The sequence below is a fragment of the Balaenoptera ricei genome, chromosome 20 (assembly GCF_028023285.1).
Source record: "Balaenoptera ricei isolate mBalRic1 chromosome 20, mBalRic1.hap2, whole genome shotgun sequence".
Taxonomy (NCBI): Eukaryota; Metazoa; Chordata; class Mammalia; order Artiodactyla; family Balaenopteridae; genus Balaenoptera; species Balaenoptera ricei.
In genome coordinates, this window is record NC_082658.1 from 24,571,465 (window position 1) to 24,589,480 (window position 18,016).

Consider the following 18,016-nt stretch of genomic DNA (forward strand, 5'->3'; position numbering starts at 1 on the left):
GGAAGCCAGGGGCTGAGACGCAGGGCTGGGTGTAAGTCTAGGTGTAGATGCCCGGGAGACTAAAGAGAGAGACCATGAGGTCAAGAGGTGGCCTTTCTAGGTGAGCGTGTGGAGTGTGACATCGCTGTGAACAGGAGTGAGCAAGTGTGAGAGGAAGAGCACGTACAGACCAGGCCCTGCGTGCAAGCAGCCAGCGGTGGAAGGCTCTAGGCTTGGGCTTGCTGCAATGATAAACTCGTCCTCTCACTGCTGTCCAGTACGGTAGCCACTAGCCACCGTGGCTGTGGAGCACTTGACATGTGGACAGTGCCCCCGAAGGACTCCATCTTAAATTTTATTGTAATTAATTTTAAAAGCTACCTGTGGCTCATGGCTACCGTATTGGGCAGCACGGTAAAGGAGGCACTATGCCTCTCACTACATATGCACAACTCTACACGTGGGTACGTGTGTGCTCGTGCAATGTGTGCACACGCACGTATGAGGGCACACCAGGTGACGCCGAGTGTCAGGGCGCTGGTGGCGGCAGAGCCCCGCTGTGCAGCCCCGCCTGTGTCATGTGGTTTGGGGCCAGAATGTGGTTCCAGTGTGTGTGCAGGACAGGAGGGGAGGGGGACAAAGGGGCCATTGTATCACATTGCCAACTCGAGCCCTCCTCCCCGCTGACATCACAGCTGCCCTAAATACAGCTGCCCAGACCCGCTGCCCCAGACCCGCTGCCTGCACGGGGGCACAGCGTGGACTTCCCACCCTGCTGCTCCGTGGCTCACCTTTGCTTCTCTGTGAGGGAATGGGTCATGCTCCTGCAGCTGATTTTTCAGTCAAATCCAGACCGAAAATTCTAGAAAGAGAGGAGGCTTCATTTGGATTTTTTACCTTTTTGCTCTCTTTCTCGGAATCGTGGGTCCATTTTGGGCTCGACCCCATCTCCTGGCAGGATTCTCTATAACAGAAACGTGGCGGATTTTCCCTCTTTTTTTTCCAGCTCCTTAACTGTCAGCTACCCAGGTGCCTCCAAGATATTCCTAGACAGAGCTGGCTGAGGTTGAGAGGGGCTTCCCTGCTGAGCGTGGGCGACTCAGGCCAGGGGCACACAAGGCCCGGTGGGGCTGAATGTGGGGCTCTCAAAGCCAAGACCCACCGGAGGAGGGAGAGCGAGGTGGGTTCCCCCGGCCTCCCCTGAGCGGATGAGAATGCGCCCACCCACCTAGGAGCAAACTGCGTCGGTGTCCAAAGGGGCCCTGTACCTGTGGGGGGGGGGGGGGACGGTGGGGGGGGTCTGTGTACGTGCGGACAGCTTCCACACGCAGATGGCGACCTGAGGGACGGGCTGGGCGTTTGAGACGTGTGTACGTAGGCATGACAGAGGGCACAGGAGAGTCTGTGTGACGAGGATGAAAGGGGGACAGTAGAGCAGAGAGGAGTGTGGGGGAAATGAGGAGAGGCTGGAGGGGTGGGGCACCATCCTCAAGTCCAGGGCCGCAGGGCTCTAGTGCGGGCGAGCAGCTGTGTCTCCGTGTCTCCTCCCAGGTGTGTGCTCCGGAGGGTACCAAATAGGGCTGAGGGATGTCCACGGATCAGGAAGCAAGACCCTGGAAGAAGGATGGCTCTTGTCTCGGAGGGTAACCAGGCCCTTACACACACAGAGGTCCAGTGCTTTGCAGAAGATGTGCATGGCAAGGCCCGGAGGGAGGTGAGTTTGGTGCACATGGGTGCTGGAGAGAGTGGGGTTTTCTCTGCATAGGACAGTGGAGGAAAAGGAAAACAGGGTAGGGTGGGGACCAGAGCACGTTTTAGAACACGGAGGCCACATATTCAAGTGCTAGGTGACTTCACTGCTGTGAGGCAAACCCCTCCCGCTCCTCAAGGCTTCTGAAAACTCTGACACATGCAGAGGCCTGGTGAGTGGAGGTGTTCTGGAAAGCGCCTGAGTTCTGGGTTTGGGTCGATCTGAAGTAGAGATATAGGAAGGACCATGAAAATAGCAGTGCGGTGGTGGGATGAATTGGGAGATTGGGATTGACATATATACACTAATATGTATAAAATATTAACTAATAAGAACCTGCTGTATAAAAAAATAAATTTAATTTAATTTAAAAATTTAAAAAAAAAGCACTGCCCGATAAAAATACAAAGTGAGGCACACATGTGATTTTTCATTTTCTAGCAGCCATATTAAAAATATAAAAAGAAACAGGGGATATTAATTTTAATAAGATATTTTATTTAACCCAATATAACCCCCAATATTATCATTTCATCAGTACATTTGCAGCACATCTCAGTTTGGAAGCCACATTTCAAATGCTCAGTGGCCACAGGTGGCCAGCAGCTGCCTTACCAGACAGAGCAGGATTGTACAGCAGGTCAGAGCCAATGAGCAGGCGAATTTCAAGCTCCACCCTAATTCACAGGGAGGCTTGAACTCTTCGTAAATGGAAATTGAGTCCATTTAATCCGGATCTTAGGGGACAGGGAGATCTCACAGACCTCTGGTTTTGGGGTGACCATGTGAGTGTTTGTATGTCATAAAGTCTCCGTTCTTGGGAGCTGCCAGATGCCAGGCACTCGCCTAGTTCTCCCAAATTCTCACAGAAGCCTCAAGACAGTTATAATTAATGTCTATGAGTAAAGTGTCAGAGCTGTGATTGGAACCCTGCTCTCTCTGGCTCCAAATCCCAGAAGATACACCAAGGGAGCTCTCTATAACACAGGGTCTAAGTGTGTGCGTGCATGTATCTCAAGAATAAGGGAGAAGTGTGCAGGTGGGGGCTGAGGCCAGCTGTAGGGGGTCCCTGTGTCCCCACGTCTGGCAGAGGGCCTTCTCACCAATTTGAGAGGTGGTGAGGAACCATCTAGAGTCAGGCCATGTGCGAGGGCTGTGTTTGGGATGCAGGTGAAGACACTGGGTCCTGTGGGCATTGTGGGTGCGGCACTGGAGGGGATCAAGTCTCAGGGTGGAGGGGGACACAACAGCTATTTGTCCTCGGCGGTGAGGGGCTGGGGTGTGACTGCCAGGTGGAATCTTGCCCCCTCGCCCTCCCCACGTGCTGCCAGGGTGGCTGGGCAAGCGTGTGTCTGTGCCCAGGCACAGCTCTCTGTCCTCCGCAGTCACACCATGCCCCCAGCCCCTGTCTGGGCCACTTCCTCCCGGCCAGCAGCCAGGCTCCCGCGTGCTCCTGGTAGCTGAGCTGGGAGGGAGGCGCTGCCAAGATCCCAAGGCAAAGTCGCGCAGCAAAGGGAAGTGTGGCGGCGCTGTCCTCCGACTCTCCCATCCTGGCCAGCACAGGAAGAGCGCATAGGCCCAGAGTGGGAGCATGAGACGCGGAGAGGGTGGTCCCCTCCTCACGGGGTGGGGGGCAGGGATCAGAGGGGAGCCGCCCCAGACAGCCGGCTGACGGAGTGGAGCTTCCAATCTGAGCAGATTCTGTGCAGCTCCAGGTTTCAGCCAGATGAGGGGCCCCGGGGAAAGGAAATTGCACATGAGAAGTCAGAAAGCCCATGTGGTTGGGGGTTGTTACCTAAAGAGTTCTTCAGCCAACAAACGTTTATTGAGCACATACGCTGTGCCAGCTCGGAGCCTCTTCCTGCCTCCACAGATGCCTCTGCGATTAACTAACTAACTAATGGGTGTGGGGTGGCCAGCAGGGAAGGGGGAGGCACCCAAAAGATAATGGTAGAAGCTTTAGCAATGGCCTTGCTCACCTCACCCCCTTTGCCCACAGAGGAGGAGCAACCTCCTTAAGAGCTCGGAGTGGCCCAGACCTGATGGCTTCCCTTCACATTCCTTCAGAGCAACCTTCCTGAGTGCCTACTGTGTGCAGGTACTGCAACCCCTGGGGGCACACAGAATCTTGCCCTCCTGGAGCTTACACTCTAGCGCCAAAGCAGACCGCAACAAGGCGCTCATACAGGGCACATCCTACGGGAGAGCAAGGAGGCTGGGCAGAGGGCACTCTCTGAGCAGGGGAAAGGCCTCTGTAAAGACCTGTCATTTGGGCAGAGGCCAAAATGACTGCACTAAGGGGAAGTTGTTTGGACATGGGGGCTGGGGGTTCCCAGCAGAGGGAAGAGCTGAGTCAGAGGCCCTGAAACAGGGGTGTGTTAGAAGGCAGTGCGGCTGGAGCACGCAAGCAGGGGGAGGGGTGGTGATGAGGTCAGAGGGGTGGACGGGGTCTCCACGCCTGGCCAAGAGTGTGGATTTACTCTCGGTGTCACGGGAAGGCAGAGGAGAGTTGACAGCAGAGGGGCGAGACTCCCTGATTTTTCTTGTTAAAGGATGGGCCCAACTGGTGTTGGAGGCGAGGCTGAAGGGGCGGGGAGGAGGCAGGGAGGCCACAGGGAGGCTGTTGTGGGGGTCCGGGGTGAGATCCTGGAGCTGGCCTGGGAAGGTCGTTGTGGAAGCCGTGAGATGTGGATGGATTCAGGACATTTTTTGAAGGTGGGGATTCTGGGAAGTGAGAGAAAGGAGAGGGGGGTCCAGGAGCAACTTGGGGTCCTCGTGACCCCCTTGCCTATACATTTCTGAAGAGCGGGATGCAGTGTTCAGAAACTCAGCCCTCCTCTGGGGTCCTTGGCTCTGGGGGCACCACCATTAGACTGGGGGCTGCTCTGGCTGTTTCAGCCTCCCCTCAGCCCCCAGGTTGGGCCCTTGCCTCCAGGTGAGAGAAAACTCCCGTGCATCCCCCCTACCTTCCCGCTCCACACACACACACACACACACACACACACACACGGGGAAGAGGGGTGATTAAGCATCAGCTCCAGGACAGTGGGTGGGGCCCAGGCCTAGTGTGAGGGGCTTAGAAAGGGGTGGAGAGGCCTCAGGGTGGGCTTGTCTGTGTTCTCTTGGAGGTGCCGCCAGGGTCAGGGGCCTGGGCCAAAAGGCCCTGCTTCTCCCTCTCCCTCCTTAACTGGGTCCCCTCTGGGGCTTAGTCTCTGGCCTGTCCTCCCAAGGGAGCATGAGATGTGAGACTGGATGTGCCCTGGATGGTAGGGGCAGGGGTGGAGCCGGCCTGCTTTGGTTGCAGCTGCCTGAGAGGAACAAGCTGTGGCTGCTTCCTGGTCAGCCAGTCTCTCCAGGGCTCACGTGGGGACCAAGCTCAGCTGGTGACACCAAGCTCAACAAGGGCTGTGCACTGTCCTGCGGACCTCGACCCTGTCCCTGAGGAGCGCACCGGGAGGGGTCACTGATCCGGGTCACTGATTCAGGCTCCTGCACCCCAACCCCCTCTCCATATCCAGGTTATGACTCCCAAAGGGGCCTCCCCCCCAGGAGATCTGGATGGGTGAGAGCCTGGATCTCCTGCTTCCAGAACCCCTCAACCCTCCAGAAGGCAGCGTGGAGGTGGACATGCCAGGTTTGAATCCAAGCTCTGCCACTTGCCTGCTCTGTGACCTTGGGTAAGTCACTCATTCTCTCTCGGACTCAGTGTCCTTGTCTATAAAATGGGGATAGTGATCCAGTTATCCCTCGCTATTAGGTTCATGTGAGGATTAATATCAGGGCTGCATATGCAGGTCCTTCCCTCTTACTTTCAGGGAATTTGAGAAACGGCAAAATGCCAAGAGTCCAGAGGGCAAGCTGGCAGCTCCTGGCTACCTCTAAGGGCTCCCACAAGGCAGAAAGGGAAACAGAGGCAATGAGGGCTGGGAAGGAGGCTGCTGAGAGGAAAGCACAACAATAGATGAGCAGAACAGCAGGTTTTATTCCGGGGGTCCTGATCCCAGACACCCTCATCCCATCCCATCCTCATCTCCCTGCTTATTCCAAGCCTGGGGTCCACTGGGACGGGAGCTGGAGTCAGAAGGAAGGATGTGGCCATGGGCCGTGGCTGCTCTGTGAGTGGGGAGAGAAGGGAGGATGAGGCCAGGGCTGGAACTGGAGCAGCAAAGAGAAGAGAGAGTGGGGGTCTGCGAGGACCAGGCCCCGGTTCCCCTGCCTTCCCCACCCTGACCTTCTGACTCTGAGTGCTTGGCACTGGGGGCCACACACCTGGCACTGCTGAGCACCCCCCACCGCTGCCTCAGAGGGGCAGACAGGTCTGTGTGCCCTTTCCCATCCGCCCCCCCTCACCTGCCCCAGCCTTGAGATGGAGGCCACCTTACTCCCAGAAAAGAGGCTGGCACTGCCCAGCCGGACCCACCTGTGTGGGCCCTCAGTGCTGGTCCAGGATGAGGGGCACCCGGGCGCTGTCCACTTGCGGAGGCAGCCGCTCGCCTGTGCGCACATTGAACATGGGCAGGGTAGAGAGTGGCCGGGGCACCTCTCGGCTAGCTGCCATCTGTCGCAGCTCCTCTGTATTCCCGCGGATGGTGCAATGGTGAACCATCTGGATGCTGGGGGCACAGGACCAGCAGAATCATCAGCTCTGGGAGTCAGCACCCACTTTGGGGTCCAGCCTGGCACTATCTCTGAGCCACCCTGCAGTCTTCCCCACCTACAATGTGTGGGGAGACACACACGGGATGGGTGGGGGAGGACAAACAGGAAGTTCTATGGTGTCAGCTTAGTGTCCAGTGACTGAGGCATGGGGTCTGGGTGCAGACATCCTGGATTCAAAGCTATGTGTCCTTTGCAAGTTGCTTAACCACTCCGTGCTTCAGTTTCCTCAACTGTAAAATGGGGATAATAATAGAACCTACTTCCTAGGATTGTTATGGAGATTAATGAGAAAATGCAGGCTGGGTGTTTAGAAAAGTGCCTGGCACGTGGTAAGAGTTCCTGAGATACTAAGACATGAATAGATACCTACAGTGGTATTTATTACCAGAAGCCAGTGTTTGCTGGGCTCTATATTGTTTTTATATTCTGATGATCCCCTGTGTCCCCTCTAGCGATCACTTCCCTCTTCTAATACTCTCTCCCAGCACTGAACATCCCTCCCCTCCCCATCATCCCCATCTTAGTCTGGCAAACCTACCTCCTCCACCTTTTCCTGGCTTTTGCCCAAGTTCTTTCCTGCTGGGCTTTGACTGCCTATATTTTGGACCCTCAGACCTGGGCTCCACTCCCTCTGTAACTTGACCCCCTCCCACCCTGCCCCAGGCTGTCCCCAGCATTGCTTAGCTCCAGACACTGAGTCTTGCTTCCTGTCTGTGTTTCGGACCAAGGCTCCTTGAGGCTGGAATGAGGCCCCACCCTCACCGGGCTGGAAGCCCCAGCAGCGCCCAAAGGACTGACTACCACACCCTTTAGTAAGTCCTACCTGAGCTCTAGCTCCAGTTTCCCCTAAGAAGGCTGAGCCTCGTTCTCATCTGACATTCTCATGGGCTTGCTTTCTGCTGTCCAGGAGCAACTTTAGTTCATTTTGAGAAGTAGGGTAGCATAGTGGTTAAGCATGAGAGCATGTTTTGGGTCTGAGTGTGAGTTCCACTGCTTACTGGCTGTGTTACCCTGTGTAAGTTACTTAACCTCTCTGTGTCACCATTTCCTCTACTGTAATGCAGTTGTTGTATGAATTAAGTGAGTTGATGCAGAAAAAACATTTACGTCTACTGGTCAGCACGCAGCAAAAGATAACTATTATTGTGGGGAGACTTCTATTGCTATTATTATCGTTGGTGTTGTTTTATTATAGTAGGCCCACTGATAAACTTGGCCTCCAGTGGAAGGATGTTTCCGAGCCCTTTTACATGAACCCACCCATATTTGTGGGCTCAGCCTGGAGACCTTTTCCCAGACTACCTGGTTGCTGGGTCAGACAAACAACAGGGACTTTTCAGTACAGACAATAAGAACTGGTTTTCTTAAAGGGGTGGGGGCCCCAGGCAGGGTGGAAGCAATCCTACTTACTGCTGGATTACTGATCAAATCCGGGAGGGGGAAATGATCCCCACCCATGCCCGTGTCTCAAGTAGTGGACACAGACTCCAGCTAGAGCCTGAGAGATCAGAAGAGATTTTCTAGCTTCCTACTGAATGTGCCACCCTCCTCCCCAGGGGAGTAGGACCAAGTACTTTCTGGCCAGTAGGAGGAGGTGGAGTCACCCTCTTAAGGCTAGGAGAGGGTCAAGATGAACTATTGAGTCTGGAATTTGGCAAGCAGAGTTGTCCAAAACACAAGTTTCCATTCGCAGGCAAGGGGAGGCTGAGAGGGGAAGGGAGCAGGAAGCGTGTGGCAGTGGAGGCAGCCGGGCAGGTAATGATCCCTCGGGTGGGGGAGGCCTTAGTTGATGGGCCTCCTCCCCACTCCCAGCCCCACATCTGGGTCTCATTACTCTAGTAACACACACAGGTGGAAAAATGTTCTGGGGACATTTTTCCAGAGCAGGAGCAGAAGTCAGACCCGCGGTGCCCTCCTCCGCGGTCCTTCCACATCAGCACTTGGGCAGAAAAACCAACTGGCAGGCATTCTCACACACACACACACACACACACACACACACACACACACACGCACACACGCGCACACACAGCCCCTTGAGCCCCGATTCTGGCACACAGATCACAGGAGAGGGTCGTTGGGTTGGAGGTTGGGCTAGACGATGTTCCGACCAATAAAATCTGACGTAGGTGAAAAACAGGCAGCAGAATCACAATTTTGGATAATTTGAAAAATGAACCTGAACAAGCAGGAAGAAAAAAAAATAGGATTTTGTAGAAATAAATCAACACAAAATCCAAACCAACAAGGGCTAATATGGCACACACACAGGGTAAAATTGGTTATTGACTCGAAATTGATGGAGGAAGCATAGTTTCCTGACACCAGCAGAGCTAGAAAGTTGACCCAGGAAAGGCAGACCTGGTGGAAGTAACTGGCCAGAAGAGAATACCCGCAGTGGCAGGAGACAACACTCATCAAATTTGGCACAGGCCCCCAAATTGAGGAATAAAATCCTCCTTGTAAAATTTGCATAGAAAATCACTGATCCCAGTGGGGGAAAATTCTACCAAATAAAAATGAAAGCAGAGGGGCTTCCCTGGTGGCGCAGTGGTTGAGAATCTGCCTGCCAATGCAGGGGACACGGGTTCGAGCCCTGGTCTGGGAGGATCCCACATGCCATGGAGCAACTAGGCCCGTGAGCCACAATTACTGAGCCTGCGCGTCTAGAGCCTGTGCTCCGCAACAAGAGAAGCTGCGATAGTGAGAGGCCCGCGCACTGCAATGAAGAGTGGCCCCCGCTTGCCACAACTAGAGAAAGCCCTCGCACAGAAACGAAGACCCAACACAGCCATAAATAAATAAAATAGTGTTTAAATAAATAAAAATAAAAATAAAAATCCAGCTTGTATATCACCTGCTCTTTAAAAAAAAAAAAAAAAAAAATGAAAGCAGAAAAAAAAAGCAAATCTTTTTCATTGCTTTGTATAAAAAGTTGATCAAGGAATTAAATCGACTTAGATAGATCAAGGACTTACATTTATGTTCACTCTGGAACACTTATTCCCCATAAAAATTCAAAAATGTTGGTATAATTCTGATTCTAAAAATGTTTGTATTGCTTAACCCAATGGATTTATATGGTGGAGTCAAAATGGTGGATTTAAGGCACCCTAAAATCAGCTGGCGAGAACATGCACACCACGTGGGCCCACCTGCTTGGCTCACTCAGCCACAGCCCTTCTTCCCAGGCTCCCTGTCATGTCAGATGCCCACACTACCTGGCATCTCCCGTCTGCCCCACCCAGGGGGGAACAATGGGGCCACTGTGACCCTCACAAGATTCTGGTGGCCTCATAATGTTCCCCTGAGGTCACCACAGGGATAACCTTACCACTCCCTGCACCTGAGGCACAACTCTGCTGAGGCCAGCGTGGGTGACCATCCTTAGCCCTCCTTCTGGCCACCCAGGGCAAGGCTCCGGCCAGAGCCGTACAAGGAAACCTCTGAGGGAACCAGGAACTGGGACGCACCTCCCCCACCGAGGAGCAACTCAGGGGAGGCTTCCAGCCACCGTCCTGGAGGTGCTCGCACCCAGTTCCCTTCACCCACCCCAGCAAGAGATGCAGAAATACACTTCGCTGCCACCCCCATCTGGGCCCTTGGCCTCATACACTGCCCTGGGTGCAGTCCAGCAGGCCAGCACGTCCGGACTCCCGAGCAAAAGAGGGACTGGGTGCCATGCCTCCTCCAAAGCCCACCGGAAGCCCAGCATATCCAAGGTGATCCTGGGGGTCATGGCGAACAAGGGGGCGCGCAACCGCGTGTCCCTGGCTACCCTGAGGAAGGCCGTTGCCACCAGTGGCTACAACATGACCCGAAGCGCCTGGCGCTTCAAGCGAGCGCTCAAGGGGCTGGTGGACAAGGGCGTGCTCAAGCAGGTGACAGGCAACGGGGCCACAGGCTCCATCTTAATGGGCAAGAAGCATGCCTCCAAGTTCAAGCTCAAGGCAAAGAGACGGCAACAGCAGCAGCAGCGGCAGTCTGGGCAGCGCCGGCCTGGGCAGCGCCGGCCTGGGCAGCGCCGGCCTGGGCAGCACCGGTTGCCCATGGGCTCCAAGCAGGGGCACAAGAGGCTCGCCAAGGGGGTTCGCAGGGCGGCCAAATGCTGCCGCAGTTAACTAGGCAGGCTAGGCAAGCAGGGAGGGGTGCCAGGCCCGCCACAGGCTCAGTGCAGTGGGAATAAAAGGCGCCTAACTTATGTCACACCTGCCTCCTGGAATCTCTGGGGTTCAAGGGAGAGGGAGAGAAAGAGGTCTGGGGGCACAGAGGAAAGGTAAGGCCATGGGTGGGGAAAACCTGGGCAAAATAAGAGTGAGACAGATTTGGGAAGGGCTGGAGGAATTGAAAGCATCCAGATATTAGCTGGTCCAACCGCATCATCTTGCAGGTGAAGAAACTGAGGCCAGACAGAGTCACAGTAATTGTGTGGCAGAAAGCAGCCTGGAACCCAAGTGTCTGACTCACAGCGAATCGCGGTTGCGTGTGTGCGTGTGTGTGTGTGTGTGCGCGCGTGCACATGCACGCACTGGAAGCCTTTTAAGTTGCTTTTTAAAGTTGCTTCTCAAACCCTTTCTCCCAGGGTGGCAGCAGATCCCTGAAGCCTGGCTAGGTTCCCTCTCCTGTCCCACTTTAGATTCCTCCATGGAGACCAGAAAATGAGAAAGCCAAGCCAGGATAGGTTGGGCCCAGCGCCCAGCCAGCCAAGGGTTGGAGCTCACAGGCCAAGGGTGGCTCCATCATCCCAGAGTATTTTGGTTTGTCTGTTGCTCATGGAGGTTGGAGGGTCCAGCTTGATAGTCTAGTCCCACCCAGCCCCCAGATTTCCCCTACTCACTCAGAGGTGGCCAGGTCTCTCTTCAAACTGTGGAAAAACAAGGGAGGGGATTAGCTATTATCCACAACCCCTCCTGGTGCCAGGCCAGGCAAGGGGCCCTTCCTCCTTTCCTGGCTGAGGACTCTGCTCCCTGAGGGATCTGGGTCCCCACGCGGCACAAGTGCCACAAGGAATCCCACAATGTGAGCACCAGCCCCAGCGCCCTCCCTGCCCTCGGCCCCCACACTCACCGTCCCTCCCGCCGGCAGCACATAACATAGGCCAGCAGCAGGGTGAGCAGTAGGGCCACCAGCAGGGGCACCAGGAGGGTGACCAGTGCGTCAGTCAGGAATTCTCGGGCTGTGGCCTCGGTGGGTGGGCAGAAGAACGGGTCGTGCTCCAGGATCCCATCACCCGGAGTGGGTACCTCGTCTGCAGGCTCTGGCACTGACTTGTCCACCTGCTCAGAGAGCCCAAGGCTGACCCAGGAGTGGATGGCTAGACACAGAGAACCTCAGGGCTCAGGGCAGGAGTTCTGGGGCCACCCTGCTCCATGCAGCTGCAGGGATTCCTCCTGCCTGGCCTCCCCCAGCTCATGTGACCGAGCAGGACAAGCACTGGTCTAGGTGCCAGGAAAGAAATTCTAGGAGAGGCAGGACCATACAACGGTTAGAGCACAGCTCTCAAGTCTGACTGCCTGGGTTTGAATCCTGTTTCAGACAAGTGCTATGCTGCAATGACTTACCTCTAGGTGCCTCGGTTTTCCCATCTGTAAAGTCGGGGTGCTAATAGTGTTACCTGTCTCCTGGGTGGTTGTGAGGATAAAACATGCTGATTGCATAGTGCATTGCCCATGGCAAGTGCTCAAGAATGTTGATTACCAGTTCCTGCCTGTGCTGTCGGTCAAGTCACAGGAAGGGTTCCTAGCCCTGGGAATAAGATCTCTAGGGACCCTAGACACCTCACTCAGCTCAATATCCCAAAGAGCAGTAGTGAGCATCTTTGGTTTATAACATGGGGGTGAGAGCTATCTGTCCCTTATTTTAGGCCAATTTGCTAAGTGACACCTTAGAGGAAAATAGAGCTGTCACACAGAGGCCCTAGGTGGAGAAAGGAGTTTGAAACCATCCTGTGGGAGTGATTGTTCTAGCTGTTCAGTTGGGCACAGCTGGGGCTCCAGGAGCTGGTGATCCCTTGTCTGGATTATGGGCTCTGTTGCCCTCTTGTGGGAGAAGGTAGAACATGTGTGTGTGCACGCACGCGCGCGTAGATAATTGAAGAAACAGGGAAATGGGATGGGATGGGGATGGAGGAGACCATGATGGGGGCCATGCCCCGCCCCTACCCCTAGAACCAGGGTCCCTCCTCACCAATGACACATTGCACCAGTCAACTCGGAAGTGAGGTGCCAAGGTGTCATAGCAGGACAGCAGTGGGGGCTGGCCCTGGGCACAGCGAGCTTGGCTGTCGGGGGATGCCACCATCTTCAGGCAGGTGGAGAAGGGTGAGGCAGAGCCCACCTTGATGTATACCCTGGGCCCAGATAGAAACCACTATCAGAAAATTGGGGGTATCACTGGGCACTGGAGATTTGAGGGTTACGGCCACCCTGAGATCTGGGGTTATGGTGAGAGTACACAGAGCACCCCAGTCTTCTGGGGGCCTTGGCCCCCAGGAATGTCCTTTGATGGATGGATCTATCATGTCCTTATGGGCACCAGAAAGTGCAGAGTTCTGGGTAACTAGGGTTTGGGCCCAGGAAGGGCAAGAGGGAGATGAGGGGGTGGCCAGAAAGAAGTGGACAGTGATGTGATGCTGGGAGGTAAAGATGAGCATGGTGAGCGTGCAAGTGGTAAAGCCCCACTTGGAAGTTAGGGAGACCCATGTTCTATGCCCACCACCTAGACAAAAGGCAAGCTGCCCCCTCCTCCAGGAAGCCCTCCTGGGCTGCATGCCTACCCTTCCTTGCGGCCCTCGATAGGAAGGGGGACTCGGCCCCCACGGTCCAAGGCAGAGGTGATGTTGAGCAGCTGGAGTTCCCCTGGCTCCCAGAGCCCCCCCAAGGCTGTGAGGAAACGGCCGGCAGGTGTCGAGGGCAGCACCTCCTCTACATCATGGCTGCGCACCAGGAACTCAGCCTGGTATGGTAGCAGGGGGCCTGGGAGGGCCAGGTGGGCACCTTAGGCCGCACCCAGCCCCCAGCCCTGCGTGGATCCTTCCTAAGCTTCCCCCCATCCAAGCTGGTCCCCGTATCCCCTCAGCTCCCTTCCTTCCTCCCTAATACCCCCTATATCACAGGCCTCAAACGCCCTTCCTCCACACCCACAGCCTCAATTACTCGCCCAAGGCTCCACCGTCTATCAGCAGAGCAGCCGAGAATACAACTCCAGAGTCTTCCCAGGGGGCCCCGCTCCCCACTACTCACTTCTATACCCGCCTTCCAGGGGAGATCCCCCAAGACTGGCATTGGTGGGGTAGGGGTGGGGCGGGGCTGGCAGTACCTTCTGGGTCTCCAATCAACAGCACCAGCCTCTGCCGGGTGGTGTCAAAGCTGTCCCGATTGTAGGCTGTGACCTGGAGGATGGGGTAGAGGGCTGAGAGGTGGGGTTAGGAGAGAACCGTGGTGCGGCTGGGCCTGGCGGGAGAAGACTGAGATAGCGCACCAAATTAGAGGCATGTGAGTCATGTAAATGAGTGAACACCGGGTCCCTGTTGCATGCAACACAGCCCACTGGGGCCCCTACTGGTACCTCGATGACCTGGCGTCCGCGATCTGCTGGGGTGGCGGTGCCGTAGAGAAAGCCAGGCTGGTGGGGGCTGCGCTGGGCATAGCGGAGCCACCTGGGCAGGTCTGGGTGTCCCTGGAGGTGGGCGTGGTAGGTGATAGGGACGGTGGCTGGGACAGCTGGTGGAAGGGAGGAGAGGGGATTGGAGACACAACAGGAGCCTTCACCAGCCCTGGGCCAGGCGCCCCCAGCCCACCCCAGTGCCCCTCAGGCCCCTCTCACCGACGACGAGCTCAGGAAGGTGCAGGAAGTTTTCGCGGTCCAGGGTGTGTACAAAGACGCGGCCCACAAGCGGGTGCAGGGTGGTCTGCTGGACCTCGGTGCCCCCCAGCCCTGCCAGGAGACCTATGGGGACCCATGACCCCCAAACACACGGCCTAGCCTCAGTCCTGGCCAGGGAATAAGGTCCCCTTTTCCACCCAGCCCCTAGTGGCCCTGAGGGAGTGGAGAAATGTGTGAGAGGAGCCGGATGGATTTGCTGGCTCCCAGGAAGGGAGGGTGGGGCCCTGTCTGTGCCACACACTTTCATCAGTGACAAGACCCAGACCTTAGTTTGGTTTGGATTCATGGAAGCCCCTCACTCCTCATTTTAGACCTCCATTGAGGGTCACAATGGGCAGGGACTGATGTCTGGCTGAAAGGGGTGTGGGGTGTGTGAGTGTGTGTGTGTGTTAAAAGCACTTGGAAAAGAACCCCAAGCTGACTGTGGTAGGCTGGAGGGGGTAGGAGGGAGGGAGAGGTAAGGACCCCTTAGAGCATGCAGGTGGCCATTCTGGGGCCCCCACCCACCTCCCCTAATATACAGGGGGGATAGGGTTCACACTAGAGGCCACTAGGAGCTGAGCAAAGGGGAGCCTGAGCCCAGAGCCTCAGGGAGAGGACCTGCCCCAGTGACCCTCACACTCTCCCAGGGCCAAATTTAGCCTGGACCCAGAAAGAAGCCAGCCCATTAAAGGGCCCATGGCGCTCTGGGCCTGTGCAATTAGGCCCAGCCTAGCGTAGGACACCTCGCCCCTCAGAGTTCCCAGCCAGCCCCCCATATCCCAGCTCCCAGCCCCGGTTCCCTAGAGCCCCATCGGCTGTGGAATTTATACCCCAAAGTCCCTCTGGCCCCTGCCTCACCCCGACCCCCAACCCCTCCCCTGAGGAACTTCTCACCCCCTCAATCTGGGCCTCTTCCCTGAAGAAGACCCCAACTTACCCACAAGGAGAGAAATCCAGATTAGCACTGCTGCCATGGCTGTCCCAACCTGGCCCTGCCTGTGAGTGACAGAGACAGGAGCAGGGAGGAGGGAGGAGGGAGGAGGGAGGAGGGAGGAGGGAGGGGGAGGGGGAGGGACGGGAAGATGTCCCAGAGCAGCTGGGCCCAGCTTCAGCCAGCGGGACCTTCCCCTTCCCCACCCAGAGCACACACTAAATCTAGGGTGGACACCCTCCTCACAGGATGAGGTCCCTCCAATCATCCCCTTCTTGGGGTCAGAGTATATTTTCTAAACACCAACCTGACTGCCTGAGGCCCCCCTTAAAACCCTAATGGCTTCCATTGCCCTGAGTTCCGCAGCGGCTGATGGCTTTCAGGCCCTGCCTGTACCTGGCCATCCTGTCTAGAATCCCCTCTCTTCCTCCTTACCCCCTCCCCCCACACACACACTACCCCAGGCTTCTGCCCTGCCTCCCTCTGCTGCCTCACAACCTGATAATCTCTCCTGAGTCTACACCCCTTTGCACGAGCTCTTCCCTCTGCCTGGAGCTCCCTTCGTGCCCTCATCCTACCAGCAAACTTCTGCTCACCTTTCACGACACAGCACAGGCATCCTCTCCTCTCTGAAGCCTTTCTGTCCTCCCTCCTGTGTGGCACAGCCAACCACACAGGGTTGCGGGGTGGCCTGGGATCTTATGATCTTTGCATCCCTGGACCTGGCACAGGGCCTGGCAACTAGTAGGTGTCGGGAGCGAGGTGACAGCTTCATGAACAGCACATGAGGGCACCCGTTCACCCAGCCCTCTCCTCAGACTAGGCACCCCCAGCATGCCCCCCAGGTCCGGGAAGAGAGAGCCTTGGACAGAACCAACCAGGTAGAGACAGGGAGTAAAGGAGGCCTACAGGCCTGGACATGAATCCCAACTTGACCCATTCACTGGACAACATGGCCTTGAAAAAGTCATCTGCCCTCTCTAGGCTCTGTTTCTACAACTACAAAGTGGCAAGAACAGTGCTCTCCTCTTGGTGTCCTTGTGAGGAATCCACAAAATCATGAATTCAGCACATATTTACAGAGCACCTGCTATGTACCAGGCACTGAGGGGGCAGAGATGAGCAGCCCCTACTCAGGTGGAGCTCTCATGCCAGCAGGTGATGACGGCTACCCTCTGCCTGCTACTATGCTGAAGGTTTTACATAGATTTACATATAGTAACTCATCCCACCCCCATGGCAGTTCCATGAAGCAGGTATTATCTTTGTCCCCATTTTACAGATGAGAAAACTGAGGCATGAAGGGTGTATAACTTTCCTGAGGCCACACTATAGACAGCTGAGTGCATGTAAAGACCTCAGCCCGGTGCCTGACTCAGTCCAGGATGCCGCCAATGTCCTTGCCGGTGGGGTACCACTTCCCCTTCCTTCCTGCATCTGCCAAAGGATCTCAGTCCAGGTGTGATGGAAGTGGTGTGCCCTTCTTTCCCTGGGCTTCCCATTCAGAACAAGCAGAGGGGCACTCTCCCCAGATGCCCTGAGAAGGAGGCAGGGGACTGTGGGTGCCAGCGTTCCAAAATCCTCAGTACCTGTGTGAGCATTCTTCCTTGGCCTTGAGACATAGGGGGTTGCCACCTCACCCCCATAGGCGAATGTCCCAGGCAAGGACATCTGGGACGTGCCCTGAGTCAGCCTGAGGGGGAGGGTGTTGGCTTGCAGATTGGGGTGACCGGTGGGCATGTTACTCAGTCCTTGTCCCTTCCTGTCTCTCCCCACATGACCATCCCACCTGTCCTTGGATAGCCAGCAAATTCCAGAATGAGTGTCCACTTAGGCTCTCAGACAGGGCAGGGTATGTCCCAGAGTTACCTTGGTACCTCTCTGCCTTCTCACAGATGGAGGGCAAGAGGAAGAAAGGAGGCAGAGGAAAGTCAGAGGGCTCTGGGCAAGCAGGCAGAGGTGCCAGAGCCTGGCTAGCTGCCCAGGCCTCAGCCCCTCAGTGGCTCCATGTGATTCCCTCCCTCCCTGCCTGCTGCCTCTCCTGCTATTTTTAGAGCCACCCAATCACACCCTCAGCAGTCTTAAGGTGGCATTGCCCAAACCCAGTGCCACCAGGCCCACTGAGGCCAGCCTTTCTTACTGATCCTTCTCTCTCTCCCCAAAATCAAGGGAACCAGGGACTGGGCCAGGAGCCAGCTGGAAGTCCCTTGAAAGTCTCCTCTGCCCCACAGATGACCTCCCCACCTCAGAGCTGTCTGGATTGCAATCTGCTGCTATAACACTGAGTGCCTTCTGTTCCTTGAGGCTTAAGGGTGGTGGTGGGGGGGGAGTGTCACAGGGTCTTTAAACCTATTCTGGAAATTTTAAAATAAAACTAATATATATAGTATATAGAATAATATAATGAGCCCTCATATATCAATCAGCCAGCTTCAACAATGATCAACTTATGGCCAATCTCATTTCATCTATAGCCCTCCCATTTAACTTCCTCTGTCAATATTTCAGCGTGAATCTTTGAAAGATAATGACTTTTTAAAAATATAATCACAATTAAAATACCCAATGACATTATTTTACCATAAGGTTAATAATAATTCCTTAATATCAGATCTATAGTGCTCAAATTTCCAATTTCTCATAAATGTCTTTTTTTTTTTTTTACAATGTACTTGTTTGAATCAGGATCCAAATAAGATGCACACATTGCAACTGATTGATGTCTCTTTGAAATCTCTTTAAATCTTTGGAATCCCCCTCCAACTAACTCTCTCTCTCTCTCTGCCCTTAGGGTAACCAGGTCATTTGTCGTGTAATTTCCCAGTCTGGAT

The 18,016-nt window shown here is 55.3% G+C and overlaps 2 protein-coding genes across 3 annotated transcripts; one reads left to right on the top strand and one right to left on the bottom strand.

Moving 5' to 3' along the window:
• Positions 1-5,691: 5,691 nt before the first annotated feature.
• SGCA (sarcoglycan alpha) lies at positions 5,692-15,273 on the bottom strand. 2 transcript variants are annotated; one of them, XM_059907934.1, is made up of 10 exons: positions 15,192-15,273; positions 14,213-14,335; positions 13,955-14,109; positions 13,706-13,778; positions 13,164-13,362; positions 12,575-12,737; positions 11,456-11,664; positions 11,226-11,252; positions 6,150-6,342; positions 5,692-5,842 (listed from the first exon to the last, which is right to left on the bottom strand). In XM_059907934.1, exons 1-9 carry the CDS (start codon positions 15,226-15,228, stop codon positions 6,162-6,164), a joined length of 1,167 nt encoding a protein of 388 aa, XP_059763917.1. In that variant the 5' UTR covers positions 15,229-15,273; the 3' UTR covers positions 5,692-5,842; positions 6,150-6,161. The 2 variants fall into 2 exon arrangements, with proteins under 2 accessions (XP_059763917.1, XP_059763918.1); XM_059907935.1 differs by having other exon boundaries at positions 5,692-5,884.
• LOC132355524 (spermatid-specific linker histone H1-like protein) lies at positions 9,925-10,509 on the top strand. Its single transcript, XM_059907936.1, has one exon. The coding sequence runs from the start codon at positions 9,952-9,954 to the stop codon at positions 10,507-10,509; it is 558 nt and encodes a 185-aa protein (XP_059763919.1). The 5' UTR covers positions 9,925-9,951.
• Positions 15,274-18,016: the final 2,743 nt, after the last annotated feature.

What these genes read in the sequence shown, in the direction of transcription:
- SGCA (XM_059907934.1), bottom strand. Translation starts at nt 15,228, where the DNA reads ATGGCAGCAGTGCTAATCTGGATTTCTCTCCTTGTGG. An exon ending in ACTGGTGCAATGTGTCATTG is followed by an intron (nt 11,665 to 12,574) that starts GTGAGGAGGGAC and finishes CTCTCTGAGCAG; the next exon opens with GTGGACAAGTCAGTGCCAGA. An exon ending in AGAGACCTGGCCACCTCTGA is followed by an intron (nt 6,343 to 11,225) that starts GTGAGTAGGGGA and finishes CTGTGCCCCCAG; the next exon opens with CATCCAGATGGTTCACCATT.
- LOC132355524 (XM_059907936.1), top strand. Translation starts at nt 9,952, where the DNA reads ATGCAGAAATACACTTCGCTGCCACCCCCATCTGGGCCCTTGGCCTCA.